The sequence below is a fragment of the Anarhichas minor genome, unplaced genomic scaffold (assembly GCF_050575085.1).
Source record: "Anarhichas minor isolate MPS153535 unplaced genomic scaffold, ASM5057508v1 ptg000040l, whole genome shotgun sequence".
Lineage (NCBI taxonomy): Eukaryota > Metazoa > Chordata > Actinopteri > Perciformes > Anarhichadidae > Anarhichas > Anarhichas minor.
The window spans coordinates 1654243-1673111 of NW_027466486.1; the positions used below are offsets into that span (position 1 = coordinate 1654243).

At 42.1% G+C, this 18869-nt stretch overlaps 3 protein-coding genes across 8 annotated transcripts in view; 2 read left to right on the forward strand and 1 right to left on the reverse strand.

Annotated features, from left to right (window-relative positions):
* sash1b (SAM and SH3 domain containing 1b) lies at positions 1–15039 on the forward strand. Of its 3 annotated transcripts, XM_076107545.1 has the most exons (18): positions 1–120; positions 2628–2756; positions 3067–3117; positions 3579–3628; positions 5690–5730; positions 6134–6220; positions 6393–6505; positions 6812–6913; positions 7944–8076; positions 8708–9099; positions 9652–9726; positions 9824–9964; positions 10072–10204; positions 10502–10671; positions 10765–10968; positions 11309–11468; positions 11904–12038; positions 13266–15039. In XM_076107545.1, exons 2-18 carry the CDS (start codon positions 2712–2714, stop codon positions 14117–14119), a joined length of 2886 nt encoding a protein of 961 aa, XP_075963660.1. In that variant the 5' UTR covers positions 1–120; positions 2628–2711; the 3' UTR covers positions 14120–15039. The 3 variants fall into 3 exon arrangements, with proteins under 3 accessions (XP_075963660.1, XP_075963662.1, XP_075963661.1); XM_076107547.1 differs by lacking the exon at positions 13266–15039 and having other exon boundaries at positions 11904–13134; XM_076107546.1 differs by lacking the exons at positions 1–120; positions 2628–2756; positions 3067–3117; positions 3579–3628 and adding an exon at positions 4398–5615.
* The window catches only part of ddo (D-aspartate oxidase), a 10958-nt gene continuing 6951 nt past the window's right edge, over positions 14863–18869 (reverse strand). Inside the window, exons 1-5 of one of the 3 annotated variants that reach the window (XM_076107555.1) lie at positions 17705–18808; positions 16646–16851; positions 16331–16439; positions 16056–16232; positions 14863–15889 (exon numbers count right to left, since the gene is read on the reverse strand). In XM_076107555.1, the coding sequence (XP_075963670.1) occupies positions 15331–15889; positions 16056–16232; positions 16331–16439; positions 16646–16817 (1017 nt within the window). In that variant the 5' untranslated portion in view covers positions 16818–16851; positions 17705–18808 and the 3' untranslated portion in view covers positions 14863–15330. Of the gene's footprint in view, positions 15890–16055; positions 16233–16330; positions 16440–16645; positions 16891–17704; positions 18809–18869 lie in introns of those variants that run through there. The other 2 variants (XM_076107554.1, XM_076107553.1) reach the window with 2 other exon arrangements.
* zbtb24 (zinc finger and BTB domain containing 24) overlaps positions 17866–18869 on the forward strand; it is a 13594-nt gene continuing 12590 nt past the window's right edge. For both annotated transcript variants that reach the window (XR_012958997.1, XM_076107548.1), the window contains exon 1: positions 17866–17984. Coding sequence is in view for 1 of the 2 variants with exons in the window: in XM_076107548.1 (XP_075963663.1) it covers positions 17881–17984 (104 nt within the window). In the remaining variant the exon portion in view is untranslated. The remainder of the gene's footprint in view (positions 17985–18869) is intronic.

Here is an 18869-nt window from a genome sequence, read left to right on the forward strand (position 1 = left end):
CCTCCACTCACTCAGCTGAGTTAACTTTCAAAACGGTGCCTTTCACTCACAGCAGTGTGGTGGAACTGAAGAGCAGCGAGTGCCGGGTAGCTACTGTTGGCAGCCAGATGCCCGTCTGTGGTGAGTGTATTTTTACGTTTGCACTGGAATGTGGTCCTATGGTTCGAGCTGGTAGCTTACTGTAGATTCATAGGGGGACAATTTCATTTATATCTTGTTTCAAAAGACAACTTGGTGTAGTGTCTGTGTGTGTCTCTTTCCCTGTTTGGTTGTTTGCGGTTAATGAAGACTTTCATTTAATAGAAAAGAATAAACAAGTCGGTGCTTGTTCTCGTGATCTTTTGAAACATCCCCCAATACACTGTTTAACACAGATAAAATACAATAGTCTATCATAGTCAGTGACGTTTACAACATGACGACCTCTGCTGAACTAAAGTCTCACTGTGACATTAAATAAGAAAGAAGTTGTTTGATTGAACAGATGAATAACGAGCACATGCGTTTGTTCAGGATTTCTACGGTTATTTATTCAAAATCTTTTTGAAATAAGTTCATCAAATGGGATGTAAACATACAAACTTTTCAGTTGATTTGGGTTTTAGCCCTTTTCAGCACAATGTTGCTGCGTTACATCAGTCAGATGTTTCTGACAAACCTGATGTCGGTCGAAATGGAGTTTACTTAACTTTACTCTCAGGACATTTATCATCAGAGAAGTTGTCCGTCATGGTGTTATTTGAATGATCTGATCTCCTTATTATTGACTTTTCTCAGTGATGCGAATCATTTACAGATGACCCAGGTCTGGTTTCCAAAAACGGTGAGATGAGACGGTGAGATGTAAAAACACTCATTAGACCCTCTGGGCCCTGGGGGCACGTGGATCTTTTGTCTGCCTATGAGATGCTCAGCGCCTGAGAAATGTGACACCACACTCTCCTTTTCAAGCCTCTGTGGTTGATGTCTCATGCTGCAGTTTTGGCTTGAAGACCCATTAATTAGGACGCACGGAAACATAAAGCAATAGTCGCCCCAAAAACCCATATTGTAAGAATTGTCGGCAGGGGAATGGAATTCATATTGTTTATTAGTAAACGTTCACGTGTAACGGCGATGTATATACATGCAGCGTGTCTAATAAGCACTCTGGGGGGGGCAATGCTATATCATGTGGCTGGGTCACAATAGGCTGTTTATGTGGATCCGTGGCAGTCTGAGGCGAAGGAGCGACTGCAGCCAGGCACAGCTCAGAGCTTCTCAGTTGGCCCCGGCCCCGTCTCTTGACTGTATGAAAAGCAGCCAGATCTTCAGGCCGTTTTCGACCCGGGGGGCATGTCACCAAATGAATGGCCCTCTTTTCTGGACAGTTGAGCCAGTCAGTCTATCATGCCACGAGACAAGTGAGCCCACAGTATTGCTTTTCACTGCAGAGGACTGTTTTCAGCGGGCACATTTGCATATACCCTCAGGGTGAAGCATAATAATAATTGTAGTAATCATGTGTGAAACAGTTTATGGATATAATGGATGGCTATTATCAGACACTGCTTGTATTTGTCTGTCTAGTCTTAACTGGTGACTTCTCACATGTTGTCTTTTAATATTGTAATTGTTGAATTATCTTTATAAGTCATGAATGATTCAAGCCGTCTCACTGCTCTGCACTAACTGTATGATAGAAGTTTTATTAATTTACAGATTTGGGAGAAAATAGTAATAACATGGGTTCAAGCCTACTCGAATCATTACAGATATTGATTTATTTATCAAGAAGAAGATATTTGTTCTGAACATAAAACATCAGCTACAAACATGAACAGTTTGGGTATGAATCTGAACATTTTGTTCAAAATATTGCAAATGAAAATGTGTTGCGTATGAATATGACACATGGAGCGACGTGGCTGCAGACTTTTGAACTTTATTTGGACAGTCAACTAAATTTGATCAACAAAGGTAGTGTTGTTGAGGGTCGCTCCTGCACTTCACTGTAATAGACCGAATACTCCAGTGTGTTTTACAGTTGTCTGGTTCAAAACTAGGAAAGCAGCCCCATGAAAAGGTCACCAGGTCATACAACTCAGCAGAACTTCTCTGAAATGATTTATTCCTCCCACATGGCATATAATTCCAGGTAACACAATTGTAGGAAACTAAGAAGGGTTACATCCAGGAGGACAAAGAGTCCTCCGACTGAGTGATTCTACTTCTTGTGATTTATGGTCGACTGCACCGTGGCCTCTTGAGTCGACTCTTGACGACTGTTGGAGAGCTGAGTGAGAGTCGTAGCTGCGTCACACGGTGCTTCCTCTGGCTGGGGGGGGGGGGTCAGGTCTGAGGAGGTGGAAGGGGTCGCTGGGCAGGAAGACAACCAACTGAAGACGGTGGCAATATCCCAGCTGGATGTCTCTGATACATTAACACTCCTGGTGCTTTATCTCAGTGTTTCCTGGCTGTTTGTTTTGCTGGCGACCGTGCTAAACCTTGACACAATGGATTGAACCGTCACAGTGGTCATTGTTTACCACCCTGCCGTCTGGCATCAACCTCTGCTGGTTGTCGTTTTCCTGTTCTGGTCTGTGGTCACATCTGAGTGTTTTTAAATGCCTCTTTATCTCCTTCAGGATGGCTCGGTGGGGAACCTTGACGACCTGGTTCACGAGTACTCTCAGTATTACGGCACCTCCCTCAGTGACGTGTGTGAAAGGATGGAGGAGCTACGGAAACGCAAAGTAGTGCAAGATGCAGAGATGGTAAACGAGTATCAGTCTTTTCTTATCAGTTTAAAGCTTAGGTCATAAAAACAAAAGTAACATATCGGCATTAAATCATTTTTATCAGCCGTTAGAGTGCAGATGAACACATTGACGTTGTAAATGAATATCATGAGATTCAGATTTGTTGGTAGTGCAGTAACTGCAAAGGCCTGTGACACACAACTGTTTACCGGTGTTTATCTGTAATGTGGGTATGGCCGATGCAGTCGGATGAATATAATTTCTATTTCTGTGTTACGATGACACTGTAATTTACTCTTCCGCTTCCCCTGCCTGTGTGCTTCAGGGAACGGTTGACTCAGCGGCCACATCATTGCAGCTCCGCTCTCAGATCCAGGTGAGTGTCCAGCTCCCAGTGTGTCAGACCCCAGGAGAAGGCAACTTCCTGCTGCCTGCGTGTGTCAGCAGACAGGCTGATAAAGAGGCGATGGAACGGCCTTGTCATTATTATCCTGAGCAAAAAAGAAAAACCAACTAATTTGACTGACTGGTATGCAGAGAGCCGGCCTTGAGACTGTCTGCTGATGTTCGGGAGTAGTTCCTAAAAAATGTGACTAGTGGTATATGTGGGTTTTGTTACTACCAAATTACAAATGAATGAATTCCTGAAATCCCTCTTTTGTTAACCCTTGATCGCAGTTGATTCAGTCTGTATAAGCTACTTTGTCATCATTTTAAATGACTTGTTGCTCAGAGAAGAACACTATAACTAAGTCTATTTTACTTTTAAAACCAACTGTTAATTGAAGCATTACTGCTGTGCTGTATTTAAACTGAGGTTTTTTTCATCTCCATAAGGAATCTCTTGGACTCGGCAGCACCACGTCCACACCAGAGACTGAAAGAAGGTAAGAAAAATCCCAATTATAACTGTTTGTTTTAAAGGAAAGTTGGAAATCCACAATTTCAGTATTTGAATGTTTGTTTAGGCACCAGCAAGGCTCGGCATCCTTGACTGTCTGGGGTGAAGCATCAGTGAGAACAGGAACAGACCAGTACATTTTGTAACAGATAGTGGTCTCATGGCTGTGACTATTATTTTGTCCAGATAGTGTGTATTGTTGTGGCTTTACAGACTACACTACAATCATTTAATATAAGTCATATTTACAGACTACACTACTATCATTTAATATAAGTCATATTTACAGACTACACTACTATCATTTAATATAAGTCATATTTACAGACTACACTACAATCATTTAATATAAGTCATATTTACAGACTACACTACTATCATTTAATATAAGTCATATTTACAGACTACACTACTATCATTTAATATAAGTCATATCGCTCTTGGAAGCTGAACTGCGATGACTCCTGCTGCGTTATCTCTGTGTCACCCTGAGGAGACAAATCCCTCTGCTTCCTGGTGCCCCCCCCCCCCCCCCCCCCCCCCCCCCCGTCACATTTATGAAGTGTTCCTGTGTCACCTATAAACTTCCTTCCTTCTCTCCATTGTTTCTTTTGAGGGATTTCAAAGCTTAGTCATATTTTATCATGAATAAATGGTGATGATTAAATACAAAGCAACATTTTGATTTGATTAAGCTTGTTGAAATTGAGCAATATCCTTTTTTTTTTTTTTTTTTTTTTTTTTAATGGATTTAGTTATAGTAAGAAACAGGCCTGTTTGATAAAGAACCTAAACGCATTCATTGGAAACGTACACTGCCCCCTAGTGGGACAAGTACATGATAATGCTGGAGGAAACTGATGGCTACCAGCATCAGAAACATATTTTAATAACTTAACAGTATTATTTTTACTCTAAAGTCGTTCAACTTTCATTGCCTTTTTCATGCCGAAATATTTCAACTATTTATCGTCTCCTACATATTTTTTACTGAAGAATCTGAAAGAGGAAAAAGTGTGCTGATGTGTCATGCTACAACTCTGAATATTATGGTGTTTTGCTTTTTTGGTTTGTTATAAAATTGAATTGTTCTTTGAGCAGTTTCATGGTCCTTTGAAGAAAATGAAATTAATATGGGATTTTGACACTTGTATCGATGGTTTCATTTGGCTATGTTCAAGATTTAATCATGCAAAAATATATTTAGTGAATACTCTAGAGACACTGACTGTGTCTTTACTGAAAACCAGCGTAATAACATTTTCTAGGTGAATAAACGGCTGCTTAAGACAAGGTGACAAACAATAATGTCAGTGTTAGCAAAATGAATATTTAATAATTAGGATACAGTAATTCAACCAAACATGAACAAAAGATGTAAATTTCACATTTTTTGTAGCTGTGTTCAGAGATGAACCTCTAACACTTCAGCAGAGAACAATACGACCACTGATATCTCATCTACTGAATATAAAGTACAGGTCTGATCTGCAAACTTATCCTCTGATCCAACACCAGCAACAAGTGTCAACTGAGAGAGAGAGACTGTTAGAGAGAGAGAGAGACAGTTCTAGGCCACAAACAGCCCTGAGAGATGAAGAGTGAGAGGCAGACACACACAGAGAGAGACACACAGAGAGAAGGAGGGTGAAAGTGTGCAGGGAATGCAGAGGCCACGTTAGCGCTGCTGCTGCAAAACCCTGACTGGACGTGAAAAAGGATCCATTGTTCCTGCGATGGCCGTGGAGCACTGACCTCTGTTCATCAGCCAAGAGCAGCCAGTCTTTTTCATCTGTTTTGACTACTTTGATTTCCCGTTACTAAGATGCTAGTGTCATGAGGAATAGTGCGCTTTTGTGAATCTTTTTTGTTTTTTTGTTTTGAATCTGACGCAAGTGGAGAGGATAAAAAGACCTGTTCAGGGAGATGGTGGGATAGCGGGGAATGATGAAGAAAATAACTGTGACAAACAGGTACCGCTCTGTTCAGGGCTTTCACTCCCCGTTTGAACTCTTCACATGAAGTAAATATTGTGTTTGGTTTTCAGGTTACCTGTGCACAAATCTAGCTCTGATGACGGATCAGGAGGTAAGAATGAATTTTTATTACATGCATTGTATTCCTAATTCATCATTGTAAATATATTGAGATTGATATATATTTTCACGGCCTTTTTACACTCGACTAAGCCTCCAGAAAAACTACTTTTGAAAAATAGTTTTATTTGTGGTTGTAGGGGATTTTATATATTTCTTCTTTGGTGGTAGTAATGACAACGATGAGTGCCTCTATTTAAACAAACACCTTTATGTTTGTATCATGAGTATATTGTAACCCAGGGCATAACCTTATACTTAGTTTGTTAATTCAGTTCAGGTACTGGAGTTATTAATTGTTTACCTATAGTTTGGATATTACTGTGTATTTTTGTGGCGATGCTGTTTCTATTTCTTCTCTGCACTAAATTAACCTGAACTGTTGAACTGTATAGGAAAATGGGATGGAAAGAGAAAGAGCAAGTCTTTTTGGCAGAGTTTTCGAAAGTCACAGAAAGGAGTGTTGCGTCAGATTTCAAAAGGTACGTTCGGTCAATAACACAGAAGAAGGCAATGATGTATGTAGGATTGCTCATCAACATACGCACGTCTTCTTGTCATGTGACATTCATGATTAGTTTTGATAAAATGCCTAATTACAGCACTCGGTTGTGTTTCGTCCTGTCAGCTGACGTCTCTACTTTTACTTGACAGGTGATGACGTTGGTTTTGTGGCCAGTGAAATCACCATGAGTGATGAAGAGCGTATCCAGCTGATGATGATGGTGAAGGAGAATATGATCTCTATAGAGGAAGCCTTGGCACGGGTATGATGTCATGCATCCCAAAACTCTCCTCACAGATGCTGTGTTTTCTCCTTTTAATCAACTTTGACAGTCTGCTGTGGAAAACAAACTGTTGCAGATGAAATAGGTCAACTCTTTTACGTCTGACCTTTTGAAGCCAAAATGTAAAAAAGAGCAAATCTGCATTAAAAAAAACTGGACATGATCTATCCAGGAAATTGTTTGTTGACTGGAAAAGTTAACAGCATGTTCAGCTTTGTGAAAGAAATAACGTTTTAATGAAGGCATATGGTAAAAACCTTGTTTGTTTGTTGTCTTTTTCTGCAGCTGAAGGAGTTTGAAGTACAAAACAAACAGACGTGCCGGTCCGATCCCACAGAATGGACCGATCCCTCCAGCCTCACCACAAATGAGTCATTCAACTGCAACGTAAGTCTCTAAGCTCCCAGTCTGAGGGCACCTTAGTCGCTTTTTTACGTTGAATCGCAACTTCAGGCTGTGTGTTGTGCGTGAGGGCCTCTGATCTACCGGTGCCAAGGCTGCTGAGCTGTTGACAGTGCCTCTCTCTTTCCCTCTGTCCCTGTCCTGGCGATGAACCGGGGCCCCTCTAAAGCCCTTCAGCTCAGGGCCCTCACCCAACTGCAGGGCACTGGGCAGACTTCTATTCATCACTGTCAAAGCGCTAACCCCCTATTGTGCTGCAGTGAGCGGCTGGATTCCGCACAGTGCCCGGTTATGCAGGCCACAGCTCTTTTATGCATGGGTGAGGTGATTAGGGGCTCAGGTGCAGGGCACATTTTTCAGATTGGTCTCTATGGCCTGACTATTTCTCTTTGCTGTGTGTGTGTCTCTTACTTTCTCTTTCTGTGTCATGGTTGCACGTCTGTTACCCCCTCCCCTGTTGTTCTTTGTTAATTATAGAGCATCTCTACTTGCATTGAGTTGTTGCTGTGTATTTAAAATCTGCTTTCATCTTGTCTTTTGACGTGTATTCTGGGATGTACATACTGCTCATGTTTTGGTCAGCAGACTAAAAACCCTCAACATCTGTGACCCGAGTCTTCAAACGTACCACCGACTTTTTCACTAACCATCATTTCATTTGAAGGTGAAGGTGATTTCCAAGAAGCTAGCTTTTCGTTTTCCCACGAATAGAAAGCCTTTTCTGGTGCAGAGCGTACGGGCCAGCTGTTAACATGGGCTTCAGTGTCACTGTGGTTTCCAACCACATGTTTATGTTAAGCTACATGTCGCTTCTACAGAATGCTCAGCGGGTAGCATCTACATGCACACAGCTTATATACCTTATTGTTTAATACAAGTTACTGAAAGCAGAGAACTAAAATAATTGGCCTTTCCACTGGTAACAGTCCACTATGTACAGACCTGTTGTGTTATTTTACCGTAACTCTCTGGTAAATGTTTTCTGTGCTTAAGATTCTCTCTGGTCTCTCCTCAGCCTTGTGACCTGTCAGACAATGAACAAGAGGAGTCTGTGACGTTCAGGAGACTCCACAAACTGGTCAACTCAACCCGGAAGGGGAAGAAGAAGCTGATCAGAATTGATGAGTCTAAGAGGCCTGGAGCAGAGGGTACTGAAACCATCTTTGTAGAACCTTCTGAACTGTCCACCTTCTCACTGTCCTACTATGTGATGCCACTTGATCAAAAGTGCAAGTGAAGTTGTAGTTTTTTTTTATGCCGGTGAAATTGTGTTTCTATAAGTGAAGCCAAGATGTAGAAACTACCAGGTGTTCACAGTAAAAACGTACTATGTTTATAAAGAGGAACGCCACAATTCTGAATGTGACGCAGAGTCTAGAGACAATATCGGTGATTGTGCCCGATCTAATTACTGTTTGACTAAAGATCTGTGCTGCAATAACAGTGTTTACTGTGTGTTTTCTCCAGTTGTGTAGTCTGTGTGAATATATGTTCTGAAGAATGTGCTTCTCCCCCCCCCCCCCCCCCCCCCCAACATGTTTTTCCAGCATTTTGAAATTGGCCTTCTGGAAAAGCCTCTGAAACAGCTTGTAGACTGTTAGACACTCCAACACAACATAAGACAACACATTACAACTGGGGACAATACAGTGTTTTGGCTGATACCTGATATTTAAAAAAAGTCCAACCTTATTTGTAGTCAAATCTTAAACTTGAGCATTTCTTTACATTTTACTTTAATATGTTGACATCCTCCATTCTCCTATCTTTACCCTCCAGAGAGCTTAATGATGGATGGACTTGCTTTCGGAGATGCCAGCGCCTCACTGTACTCGGGTGTGCAGAAGAAGCTTGCAGTTTGCCCCGTGGACTCCCTGGCTTCAGCTCTGCGGGATCAGCTCTCCTGTGACAGGGACTCCGACAGCCTGACCACCTCCCCCTCCTCCAGCAGCCTGGACACCTTCAGCAGCCAGAAGATGTTCCAGGCCTTTAGAAAGTCAAGTGGAAGCCCTGTTCATCAGGAGACACGTGTAGCAGGCGAGGTGAGGGAGGCAGGGGAAGGCACTGGCTCTTCCGCTTCTGAAATGGAGGGTTGCAATAATGAGGAAGCCAAAATCGCTCGCTCTGTGACCGATGGAGAGCTCCGTCACCGGATCCTCAGCCAACACGGGGTAAGTAGTGAGTTCATAGCAGCCTTTGTTAAGAGATTGTTGTTTGGCGAGTGGTGCATGTTTAAAGCTGCTGTACTGACTTAATATATCCTGCAGTCGTCGCATCAACTCCACTGATATCTATCAACATTATGCAACCCTGCATGCACTGTTCCAGCTTCTGAGCTGATGCTCGTTAAATGTTAATATAGTCCAAACCAGTTTTAGAGTCAGTGATGGGTGACTACTTCAGGAAATAATAGAGGCCATCCTGTACTTTTTGTATAATACTGTCAACTGTTTTCTTTCTAATTGGTGAGCTTCCAAAATCAGTCGGTGGTTCTGAGAAAATGTTTGTATTTTCCCCTCGTGGGATCTGTGGTGACCTGACCTGCTGCAGGAACGTATATGCCCCATGTTGCATCTTAAAAAGAATTCAAATTGTAGCAAAAGTGATGCAACAGGTGGCTGGATGCATGCTCTTAAACACTCATTGTACTCTGCAAGGGAACCCCCAACTTCACCTACATCTCTACTTATGAGTGTCCTGCTTTTGTTGTTTGTTTGATACAGAGAGCTTGTAGCTTCGGAGGTTTTGACCTGACGAACCGCTCACTGCATGCGGTCATCTCCAACAACGACAACATGGTACGTAGCCGTCTTTCTTCCTGATATTTCATACACTGGATCAAAATAAATAGTTTGTTTATTTGCCTATTTTCTGCTTTTTGTGTATGTACATTAGAATAAAGACGGGGATGGTGTGAGGGATCCCATTAAGTCTCCAACAACATCTCGTATTTCCCTCGGCAAAAAAGTCAAGTCTGTGAGAGAAACTATGAGGAAACACATATCGAAGAGATACCACTGTTCTCTCTCTGAACAGGTACGCACAGTCAGTATCGTACAGCAGCATCTGTCAGCGTCACTAGTTAATGTGGTGACGATTTTGAAGCATAGGTAATATTTAGTTTTTTCTTCTGTGTGTCCTAGTCAAGCCCGGACCGCATATGCAGCTGCCCTCACTCGCCTCAGACGGACTCTGACTCTGTAGAGAAACCCAAACTGAAGCCAGGAGGCTCTGTGGAAAGCCTGAGGAGTTCCCTCAGCGGACAAAGTTCCATGAGTAAGTCTGTGTGTTTACAGTGTGCGTACGTGCCGGGTCTGGGTGTACTGCAAATAAGTTTGTTTTAAGATGACCTTGAACAGCAGATGTGTGGTGTTTATCAGAAAAGTGTTTCATGGTCAATATTCGAGATAGTCTAAACCTCCTTGTCTTATTGTATTTGTCTGTGTGGATAACTGTGTAACATCTGGTGCCTCAGTCAGATTCCAAGACGTGAAAAATGTTTTTCAAATTCTAACAGAGCCGTGCAGTCTTATGTCCTTGAGTGGTTCATTTGTCTTCGTGTGGTTTGTGTAGGTGGTCAGACTGTGGGTACCACTGACTCCTCCAACAGCAACAGAGAGAGTGTGAAGTCTGAGGACGGGGAAGAGGATGAGCTGCCTTACCGCGGACCCTTCTGTGGACGCGCTCTTGTTCAAACTGACTTCACCCCCAGTCCCTACGACACAGACTCGCTCAAACTTAAGGTACGACCACGTTATTATTTAGCCGGTGAATTACACGTCATGTAGCGATGATATCGTATAAGAAACTCAAGCTCCGCTGGTCTCGTCTTGCAGAGTGGAGACGTCATCGATGTCATTAGTAAGCCTCCGATGGGTACGTGGATGGGAATGCTCAACGGTAAAGTCGGCACCTTCAAGTTCATCTATGTGGATCTCCTGAATGAAGAGGTGAAGCCCAAGAAGACACGCAGGAGGAGGAAGGCCCGGCAACCCAAACCCACCTCTGTAGAGGAGCTCCTTGATCGCATCAACCTCAAAGTAATAATCTTCCTACTTGTTGTAATCAAAACAAGTACAGAAGACATTGTCAGACATGAAATAAATTGGTTCTAGCTGTGTTTAAAGAAATAATTTTTCTTTTGCCGAGATTTGGATGAGAAGATTGATACCTCTCATGTCTCTGTGCTTCATATAAACCAGCCGACAGTTAGCTTAGCTTATAGTAGCATGAAGGCTGGAAACATCTCCATGAAAAAATTTCTCATCTACATGAAAAAATATTTTTTTTAGCAGTTCTGAAGTTGTGCATGGTCAAATTAATACCTTCTATAGATTATTTTTATTTACTGGTTTGCTCATACCCCCCCCCTCTCCACAGGAGTATCTCCCCACATTCCTTTTTAACGGCTATGAGGATCTGGACACATTCAAGTTGTTGGAGGAGGAGGACCTGGATGAGCTGAACATCAGAGACGCCCAGCACAGAGCAGTGCTGCTCACCGCTGTGGAGCTGCTGCAAGAGTATGATGGCGGGTCAGGTAACCAACACCTGAGCACTACATAAGACTCCAAACACATGCATATTATCACATGTAGAGACACATTTGCCAAATTGAATAATATTCATTCAAGATTGAAATGTTAATGCAAAATGGTTAATTCTTCCTCAGAACAACATAACGCTCACTTAATAGTGAAAGGATGGATTACAGAAAACCCTGCAAAGTCACATTAGATTAATATATATACTATATATGTCCGTGACATATCTGTGAAGATTAGTTTCAACTTGTTTTGAGAGTCCTTCACCTCACAGTTTACAGTCCACAATTTTAAGGAATCTCTTGATATGTCTGTCCTTGCTATCTTCAAAAGCACAACAGGCACACAGCACAGGCTGTTCCCCAGCAGTTATCACTGGAGATCATAAGATGTGACTGTCTGCCCCCTGTTGGCGATGTTGTGCATTGCAGGAAGCAGCGACCCGGAGCGAGGCAGTCAGTCTGGAGGCTCACAGGAGAAGCTGCTGCTGCTGGACAGGCGTGGACTCGCGGGAGACTCCCCGCGGGACTCCGGCTGCTACGAGAGCAACGAGAACCTGGAGAACGGTAATGACAGCCTGAGTCGCCTGTGAACACTGCCCACCTCCTCCTCTGCCCTCTGTGGCCTCATCCTTCACTAGAAAGACCCGTGCTGTCTTCAGTCCTCCTTGATGCTCCAGCATTCAAAGCCGCCAAATTCAGCTTTCATGCTCTTCTGGAAAGACTGTATCGTCACATTTACTTCTGGTGCTCTGTTTTTTCTTCTTCTTCAAGTCATTCTCTCTTCTGTTCCGACATCATTGAAACTGTTTTGCGATCACCTTTTTGTCTGTTAAGGGCTTTTGAGAACCGACATATCTTGCCTTTCTTTACAAACATGACATTCTCAATTCAGTATTCAAAAGGGGATAACACGAGGTTTATTACGGGACTAGACAGTTCACTTCCATCACATTGAACTGAGCAGTGACCGGCAGACATTTTTCACACCCTTGAACAAACTATATGTGGAGCAGCTTGTAGGTCTACTCACAAATAGATCTGCAGTTGAGTGGTGAGTTAGTTGTGTGGTGGTTTTTGCATTTGCTGAAAATGGTGACTGTTGAACCGACGTGTGAGAAGATTTACATAGTGCTAAAAAAACAACAACTTTATCAGTAATTGCAGTACATATTGACTGTGAATGCTTGCTTTACTCATAGCTATATCATTCTTATTGTGGATATTTGGTTTGGCTTAAGTCTTAAAATTGTCAAAGTGGGAAGAGTTGTGCTTATTGTAAATGAGGGTTCTTGTGAATGTCAGAAGGTGTGTGTCAGAGCAGCCACACGTGTACAGTCTATTTCTCTCAAGATTTTGCTGTTTGTGTGTATATTTTTTTTAGCCCAGTAAAATATAATGTTGCGCAATATTTTATCATGTGCCTGAAAACTGCATAATGCAGAATAATTAAAATATTTACTAAATAGTATAATTTTACTTGTTAAAATATGACATTTTGTATAATTGTAAATGCACTAAAATGTGGACTTACAGCAACCTTTAGTTTGGTTTAACACAGTTTAAGGTCAAAGTTAAACTTATTCTAACACTTCTGTGGCAGGTCTGAAGTGTGCTCCTGTCGGGGTTGAGCGTGAGGAATAAATTGCTCCATGCTTTACCAGTCTTGACTGCTTGCTTCTTTTCTTTCCTTCGTCATTCATTCGGCTCCGCTGTTTTCCTCATTAAGTCAAATACATGTCACCACTGACCGGCACCTGCATGATCTGCACACACTTCACTTGTTTATTTCAGGAAGGGACAAAAAGACGTCTTCATCCATGAGCAGGTCCTCCTCCGGTTTTGAGTCAAGCCACCTCCCGTCCCCAGAGTACCCTGCTCCCCCCCAGACCCTGACCTCCACCAGCGCCAGTAAGACTTCACTCCAAAGTAAACCAGAGTACCTGCTCTGTATCTCATCACCACAACGACCCCCGAAGATCAGCTTAAGTCTCCTCAGCTCGGCAAAGGGTCATCTTCCCAGTGGAGCCACAGCTAGGAGTCTGAGCTGCACGGAGCTAAGAGGAAATCCAGCAGCAGATCTGCTGAGGCGGAGTGTCTCTCTGACCGTCCTCCACAGAGCGCAGGAGAGAAAACTCATCCCCCCTAAAAACTGGAACCTGACCCCCAGCGTCAAGACTGAGGAGAGCAGACAGCGCCAAGTAAATCCTCAGAAACATTGCGAGGTCATGTTTCCGTCCTCCCAATCTTCAACCACATTATATAATGCTGTGCCCAGCACTTTGAGCACAGACACTGCACAGGCACACCCGAAACAAGCAGAATCGACACAGAGCACACACTTCCAGCTGCCACCCACAACTCCAGCAGAAAGGTCCAATCATCCTTTGACTACACCGTCCTTAACAGACCCAGAACCTGTACTCGCAGAGACCGCCTGCATGTTCAACTACCCAAATCACATTTCGTCAGAGGACAAGGGGAGTCGTTCATTTTCGGCTAATTCTGAAGCCCGCCGGCTGATAATGAAAAGAAATAAGAAGACATCCATAAACTCAGTAAATCTGGGTTCCCTGAAAGAAGAAAGGCTCCAGGTCCACAGTATTGATCCACTTTCTGACAAAGTATTGGCCTCAAAAGCACAGTGAAGTGTTACTTTACAGATGTTATCTGCAGCTGTTGGATGCTGACCATCTTAAAACCATGTTTTTTGTTCAGAATGTTTTAAAGGAGCAGTGTGTAGGATTCGGTGGCCTCTAGCTGTGAGGTTGCAGATTGCAACCAGCTGAATACCCCTCCGCTCTCCCCTCATATTGCAAGCGTTTTGGAGAACTACGGTGGCCTTCAGGTAACTTAAAAATACGAAAGGCCCTCTCTAAAGCCAGTGTAGAAACATGGCAGTGCATGAAGAGGACCCGCTGCATATGTAGATATGAAGGGCTCATTCTAAGGTAAATAAACCCCAAAAATACACGATTTCTATTTTCAGGTGATTGTACACTATAGAAAACATAATAATTCATATTCTATTACATTTCTGCCAATAGATGGCCCCAAAATTAATACACTGGTCCTTTAAATACATGTTATTTTTCCAAATGACCAATTATTTCTGAAAATGCAACCATGTATTTGTAGTGTGCCGTGATGCATGGTCATCTGAGGCCATTTACGGTTCATCAAACAAAGCGTTTATTAATAAACTATTCATTGCTTGATCTAAATGCAAGTACTGATGGCAACTAATGACACACTGGAGAATACTATATATCACAATGTAGTTGATGCAGTAAACGATCAGCAGTTTTAAGGCACAGAAATATAATTTCCAGTGTTGAAACAAAGTTTAGCATTTTAAACGGTTGAACAATTGGATTCCACTCAGCAAGCATTTGTCTTAGATGTTAACAAGAGCTGTTTATTTCACATCAGTAAATTACGTACAGTGTTTTTTCCTGTTCATTCATTTTAGTAATAAAGGTTTCTTTCATATATTCTTTGTAAAAATGCTAACAAGTTTGTTAATCACTGCTCTACTTTCACATCAATAAATGTTGGTATCTTTCAATTAAGTTCAGTACAGTAGATCTCTGTACTCTATGGCAACTATTTAAACATTTAAAAAATCTGTAAATATTACATTCTCTCATAACCAATTCCAATACAATTGTTCACCAAAATGTATTATTTTCACATACTTTTTTCTTTGCATCGTCACTATAAAATGTTCAACCTACAGCAAATTCTTAAGATTTAAGTTCTGATTAGTTGTCTATCTTAATGCCAAGATGTCTTATTTTTGTTTTAAAGATAAGTGTTATTGGCACAGATTAAAGCAGAATTTAGTGGCAGACCTGGTTCACAGTTTAGCCTGTAGCGGCATTTCATGAAGGCACTGCCTTACCAGCCCCAGTGCGTCCAGGGCGGTTCCCCAGGCGAGGGTGACTCCCCAGCCTCCGTGGCCATAGTTGTGGACCACAGGGACCCTGCGGCCCTGCAGCTGCACCGCCTCCCTCTCCACCCTGGGGTTCCTCCTGCTCGGCCTCAGACCGACCCACTCGCTGAGAACTTTGGCTTTGCTTATGGATGGCTCCAGCCCGCTGCAGCGCTCCAGGATGCCCTTCGTGTCGCCCTCGTCCACTTGTAGTCGCCGGTCCCCCTCCTGCCTGGTGCCGCCTATAGTGACGCAGTGAATGCCGGGGAAGATGTAGGTCTTTCCATCTCCATCTCTGATGAAGTGCTGCAGCCAGGGGGCCTCCACCTTGAGGACCTGACCTCTGACGGGGTACACCTTGTTGTCACCCACCAGCAGTTTGGAGCCCAGACCAGAGCAGTTGACAATGACATCATAGCTGTTGCTTAATTCCTGAAGACTGTTGACCTTCCTCTGTTCCACTAGACCTCCAGCCTTTCTGAACCTTTTACAAAACAAGAATTTATGTTGTTATAAAGAGTGTCTTAAACTATTCATCTCAGTGGAATCACAATGTAAATTAAACTGCAATTATCTGTAAATTATTGGTAAAAAAGTAATGACGTAAGACCGTTTGACCTGACCATGCGACTTTAACATGGAAGACGAACCTTTTCTCGAGCCACGGCAGGTAGCTGGAACATTCACATTTAATGGTGGTGAACGCCTGTCCGAACTTGTGTTCTGGAAACCTTTTCAATTCACTGTCGGTCATGAATCGAAAGCCAATCACAGACTCTGACCAGAAGGGTTTCTTATCGGCCGGAACGTCCTTGAAGATCTGCCAACTGGAATAGGATCAAAACAATGGGCGTAAAACAATCTATTATCCATCTATTTCATGAGTACTCATCCCATTTTTATAGACCTGTATAACAATCACTACCCAGAGCTCAGCATTACTCCAGCTTCCGGTGAGTGTTGGGATTGAGCAATATCCAACAGGTGATCAAAGCTGTTCTTGAACCAGCGTCTTTGTCTTTCCAAGGGAATATCTGACAGAGAAATGGAGTCAAATCAGTCATTTTCAACCAGCAAACCTGTGTGCTATGTATGTGCATGTAAAGGGTGGAGATATAATATGAATTTATGATGAACATTACAAATTATTATCATCCTGGTAAATTTGCACAGACTGAGGAACATTGTGAAATATAACAGTCGGTTTAATGCATTTTCTAAGAGGGAGATTGTTGCGTACCTGGAAACTTTCCAGCAAACAGGATCCCAGCAGCTCCATCGCTGGTGGTGTCTGGACTGAACTTCTCTGCCAGCAGAGTCACGGAGCAGAAAGGAAGAGCCTCAGCGACGCAGACGGCAGTGGAGAAGCCAATCACGCCTGCTCCCACCACTACAACCCGGACACTTTTCATCCTGGAGAGGCCTGCGTCTCAAACTGGAGGTAAACTGCGGGTAGAGAATTGTGCCTGTTTGCTGCAAGACAACCTTTGTAATGAAGAGGTTAATCAACACCTGCTAGCGTTAAACTTAACTGACTGCACAGTCCAAGGATCACTTGATTGTTCCAGCAGTGTTTCCACTCACTGTTACAATATTCAGATATCGGATACCGTGCATGAGTAGAAGTAGCAGCCATACAACAATGTGAAAATGGTAAATTATAAGAAAAGAAATCTATTTAAAATGTAAAAATAAAAAATATTCTATGCCAAATAAAAGTATCAAAAGTACTCATTTTTACAGCAGAATTGCCATTCTTTTATTATATTATTAAATACCTCTTACTAATTAAATACCTCTTACTAATACACAAATGTGTAGATAAACATCTTATTGTTCTAGATTTTATAGAGTGATCATAATGTGTAATCTGCACTAATAACTATATTTATTTGACTAAAGGTAAGTGAAAAGTGCTATATTTCCATCATTACTTATGCTCAATTTTTAAAGCAGCATGAAAAATGGAAATATTCCTAAAGTACAAATAATGTTTTTAGTGCAGAAAGCCTGACCGCTGTTAGTCAGGGAACCTCACACCTGACTCATGGGACATGATATTCAATATTGTGACATAAAGTGTAATAACATGGACATTCTGTATTAGCCATGTACCTACAACATCTGACATATATATATGCAACCCCACCAAGACTGATCCCTCCCACGCTTTATGTTCCAATCTGGTTTTGTGATTGTATATATTATATTGTATTTGCACCTTTATAACCGTTTTAGAGAATGTTGCGGCTGACAAAGTGTCTTATACTGAAGAAAAACAGTCCGTGTAAAACTGCACCTGTCGTGCGTTGTTACCGGCCGTTACTTGTAACGGTGATCACGATCTCAAGCGTCCAATGCATGTCAGTACATGTTTGTTTCTTCTGTCGTTAAAGCACGTGCAGATCGTAAGCGACGACGATTATTTACATGAAGAAAAAAAGTCCACTTAATAAAAATTGCCCGTTTATTCAGATGATTTCTTCTTCTTTCTCCAAGTCAGCTGAGCGTAAGTCTCGTCAGAAACTCAACTCTCGCGATACGTCGGTCACATTCACCCTCTCCGGCCGAAGTAGAAGGTAAGGTCCTAAAAGCTCACTACTATGTTGAGTTACGCCGCGTTTCGTGCGCTAAAGCTGTTTGGATCCCGTCACAAACAGACACGTGCTTTAGTGTAACACTATTTCAGGCTCAAACGTTGTCATTTCTGCAGGCTTTGGCCTGTTTGCTGGCTAGCAGCGGATGCATTGTTTGGGACGATGCAAGTTAGCTTGCTTGCTAACCCTGAAGTAGTTGACATCCCTGCAGGGTTTATCTGCAGTTATGAGACCGTAAACTAGTGAACTCTGTGGATGTGGTAACGTTAGTACACAATACGTGTAGAGTGCTATGCACTAAGTTATGAAAGGCATAGTCATGTGAATGTTATATATTTTTTAATGTTTGCGAGCCTAATTGATCGGTCAGCCATTGATCATTTAGGTAATCAATGAATCGTTTGTGTCATTTATGAGTAAAACCAATTCCAAACACTGTCTCCAGCTTTTGGAAATGTGAGGTTTTTCTAACTTTATTAATTTGTCTTTTGGACAGTTCAGATAAGCAACATTAATGATCACCTTTGTTTTATAAAAGGCATTTTTAACTATGACGTTCATAGACTACAGTGTTTTCATTATTAATGAATGTTGATCATTTTTTTTAATTGTTAAAAATGTCCATCACAATTTCCCATCTCTGGTATTTTAGAACCAAAACATATTCACTTTACAATGAGACGAAACACAAAAACGCAGATAATCTTTCATATAAATGAATTAAAATGATAAATTATCAGATTTGTTGATCAACCAACCAAGCAAGATTATTTACACAACCTTTATTTTAAATGACAGTTCATTGATTCACTAGCGCCAAGATCGAAAAGTGGCCGATATATAGCTATATATCTATCTAGTAGTCTA